The 3010-nt window shown below is 58.5% G+C and overlaps 1 protein-coding gene across 1 annotated transcript in view; it reads left to right on the plus strand.

Moving 5' to 3' along the window:
* LOC121660680 (chromobox protein homolog 1-like) overlaps positions 1 to 1746 on the plus strand; it is a 2248-nt gene extending 502 nt beyond the window's left edge. The window contains exon 2 of the mRNA XM_042020113.1: positions 1120 to 1746. Coding sequence (XP_041876047.1) covers positions 1120 to 1531 — 412 coding nt within the window. The 3' untranslated portion in view covers positions 1532 to 1746. The remainder of the gene's footprint in view (positions 1 to 1119) is intronic.
* The last annotated feature ends 1264 nt before the right edge of the window (positions 1747 to 3010 follow it).

The following is a 3010-nucleotide window of genomic DNA, read 5'->3' on the forward strand; positions in this document are numbered from 1 at the left end:
CCCAAAATCCAACCGGTGTGCCCAAAATGGCGCTGAGCCAGGGGGGGAACGTCCCGGTGTTCCTAAAATCCAACCGGTGCTCCCAAAATGCCCCTGTGCCCAAAATCCCACTGTGCCAGGGTAGGAATGTCCTGGTGTGCCCAAAATCCCATCGGTGTTCCCAAAATGGCGCTGAGCCAGGGGGGGAATGTCCTGGTGTGCCCAAAATCCCATTGGTGTTCCCAAAATCCCACTGTGCCAGGGTGGGAATGTCCCAGTGTTCCCAAAATCCCACCAGTGTTCCCAAAATCCCATCGGTGTTCCCAAAATCCCACTGTGCCAGGGGGGGAATGTCCCAGTGTTCCTAAAATCCAACCGGTGTTCCCAAAATCCCACTGTGCCCAAAATCCCACTGTGCCAGGGGGGGAATGTCCCGGTGTTCCTAAAATCCCACCAGTGTTCCCAAAATCCCATCGGTGTTCCCAAAATCCCGCTGTGCCCAAAATCCCACCACTGTTCCCAAAATCCCGCTGTGCTCAAAATCCCACTGTGCCAGGGTGGGAATGTCCCACCGTTCCCAAAATCCCACCACTGTTCCCAAAATCCCACCGTTCCCAAAATCCCACTGAGCCACGGTGGGAATATCCTGGTGTTCCCAAAATCCCACCAGTGTTCCCAAAATCCCATCGGCGTTCCCAAAATCCCACTGTTCCTAAAATCCCATCGGTGTGCCCAAAATGCCACTGTGCCAGGGTGGGAATATCCCGGTGTTCCCAAAATCCCACCGTTCCCAAAATCCCACCGTTCCCAAAATCCCACCAGTGTTCCCAAAATGCCACTGTGCCAGGGTGGGAATGTCCTGGTGTTCCCAAAATCCCAGTGTTCCCAAAATCCCACTGTTCCCAACATCCCACTGTGCCAGGCTGGGAATATCGCAGTACAATCTGGAAAGAAATCCCAGCAGGGTTCCCCCCTCCAATCCAACGGGGGAGAATCCAAGGAATTCTCTGCTGAGAAAGGAATCAGCTCCTTCCCTCCAGCAATCCCAACTCGCTCTTCCCACCATCCCCACCATCCCCAAATCCCGGGATTTTCCCGGCTCTGGAAAAGTGAGCGAGGAGCTTTTCCGTTTGCTCGCAGCGAAGACAACACCTGGGAGCCCGAGGAGAACCTGGACTGCCCGGACCTGATCGCGGAATTCCTGCAATCCCAGAAAACCGCGCACGAGAGCGACAAATCCGAGGGCAGCAAGCGCAAGGCGGAGTCGGACAGCGAGGACAAGGGCGAGGAGAGCAAACCAAAGAAAAAGAAGGAAGAGGTGAGGCCGGGAGGAGTCCGGCTCCCAGTTAGCTCCCAGTTAGCTCCCAGTCTGCTCCCAGTCTGCTCCCAGTTAGCTCCCAGTCCCGCTCCCAGTCCGTTCCAAGTCCGTTCCGAGTCCATTTCCCAGTCTGCTCCCAGTCCATTCCCAGTTAGCTCCCAGTCCTGCTCCCAGTCCTGCTCCCAGTCTGCTCCCAGTCTGCTCCCAGTCTGCTCCCAGTTAGCTCCCAGTTAGCTCCCAGTCCCGCTCCCAGTCTGCTCCCAGTCCCGCTCCCAGTCCCGCTCCCAGTCTGCTCCCAGTCCGCTCCCAGTCCGCTCCCAGTCGGCTCCCAGTCGGCTCCCAGTCGGCTCCCAGTTGGCTCCCAGTCCTGCTCCCAATCCCGCTCCCAGTCCACTCCCAGTCCGTTCCGAGTCCGTTCCGAGTCCATTTCCCAGCTTTTTCCCAGTCCGCTCCCAGTCCCGCTCCCAGTCCCGCTCCCAGTCCGCTCCCAATCTGTTCCCAGTCAGCTCCCAGTTCATTCCCAGTCAGCTCCCAGTTCCGTTCCCAGTCTGCTCCCAGTCCCGCTCCTGGTCTGCTCCCAGTCCCGCTCCCAGTCTGCTCCCAGTCTGCTCCCAGTCAGCTCCCAGTTCCGTTCCCAGTCCATTCCCAGTCCAGCTCCCAGTCCATTCCCAGTCCGTTCCCAGTCCATTTCCCAGCTTTTTCCCAGTCTGTTCCCAGTCTGTTCCCAGTCTGTTCCCAGTCCCGCTCCCGGTCAGCTCCCAGTCTGCTCCCAGTCCATTCCCAGTCTGTTCCAACTCCATTTCCCAGCTTTTTCCCAGTCCACTCCCAGTCTGTTCCCAGTCCGCTTCCCAGTTTTTTCCTAGTCCCGCTCCCAGTCCATTCCCAGTCCCGCTCCCAGTCCATTCCCAGTCCGTTCCCAATCCATTCCCAGTGCTTTCCCAGCTTTTTTCCCAGCTTTTTCCCCAGTCCGTTCCCAGTTCAGTTCCCAGTCCGTTCCCAGTCCATTCCCAGTCCCACTCCCAGTCCTGTTCCCAGTGGTTTCCCAGTTTTTTCCCAGTCCGTTCCCAGTCCCCTTCCCAGTCCCGTTCCCAGTCTGTTCCCAGTCGGCTCTCAGTCCCGCTCCCAGTCCCGCTCCCAGTCCATTCCCAGTGGTTTCCCAGTTTTTTTCCCAGTCTGCTTCCCAGTCCCGTTCCCAATCCGTTCCCAGTCCCATTCCCAGTCCCATTCCCAGTCCATTCCCCGTTCAGTTCCCAGTCCCGCTCCCAGTCCCGCTCCCAGTCCCGCTCCCAGTCGGCTCCCAGTCCGCTCCCAGTCCATTCCCAGTGGTTTCGTAGTTTTTTTCCCAGCTTTTTCCCCAGTTCCTTTCCCAGTCCGTTCCCAGTGGTTTCCCAGTTTTTTTCCCAGTTCCGTTCCCAGTGCATTCCCAGTCCATTCCCAGTTCAGTTCCCAGTCCCACTCCCAGTCAGTTCCTAGTCCGCTCCCAGTCCCACTCCCAGTCCACTCCCAGTCCATTCCTAGTCCGCTCCCAGTCCGCTCCCAGTCCACTCCCAGTCCGCTCCCAGTCCGCTCCCAGTCCGCTCCCAGTCTGCTCCCAGTCCGCTCCCAGTCCATTCCCAGTCCACTCCCAGTCCATTCCCAGTCCATTCCCAGTCCTGCTCCCAGTCCACTCCCAGTCCGCTCCCAGTCCGCTCCCAGTCCTGCTCCCAGTCCTGC

The sequence above is a fragment of the Corvus kubaryi genome, unplaced genomic scaffold (assembly GCF_017639235.1).
Source record: "Corvus kubaryi isolate FWS band 111438036 unplaced genomic scaffold, C.kubaryi_AGA036_p1.0 36787, whole genome shotgun sequence".
Lineage (NCBI taxonomy): Eukaryota > Metazoa > Chordata > Aves > Passeriformes > Corvidae > Corvus > Corvus kubaryi.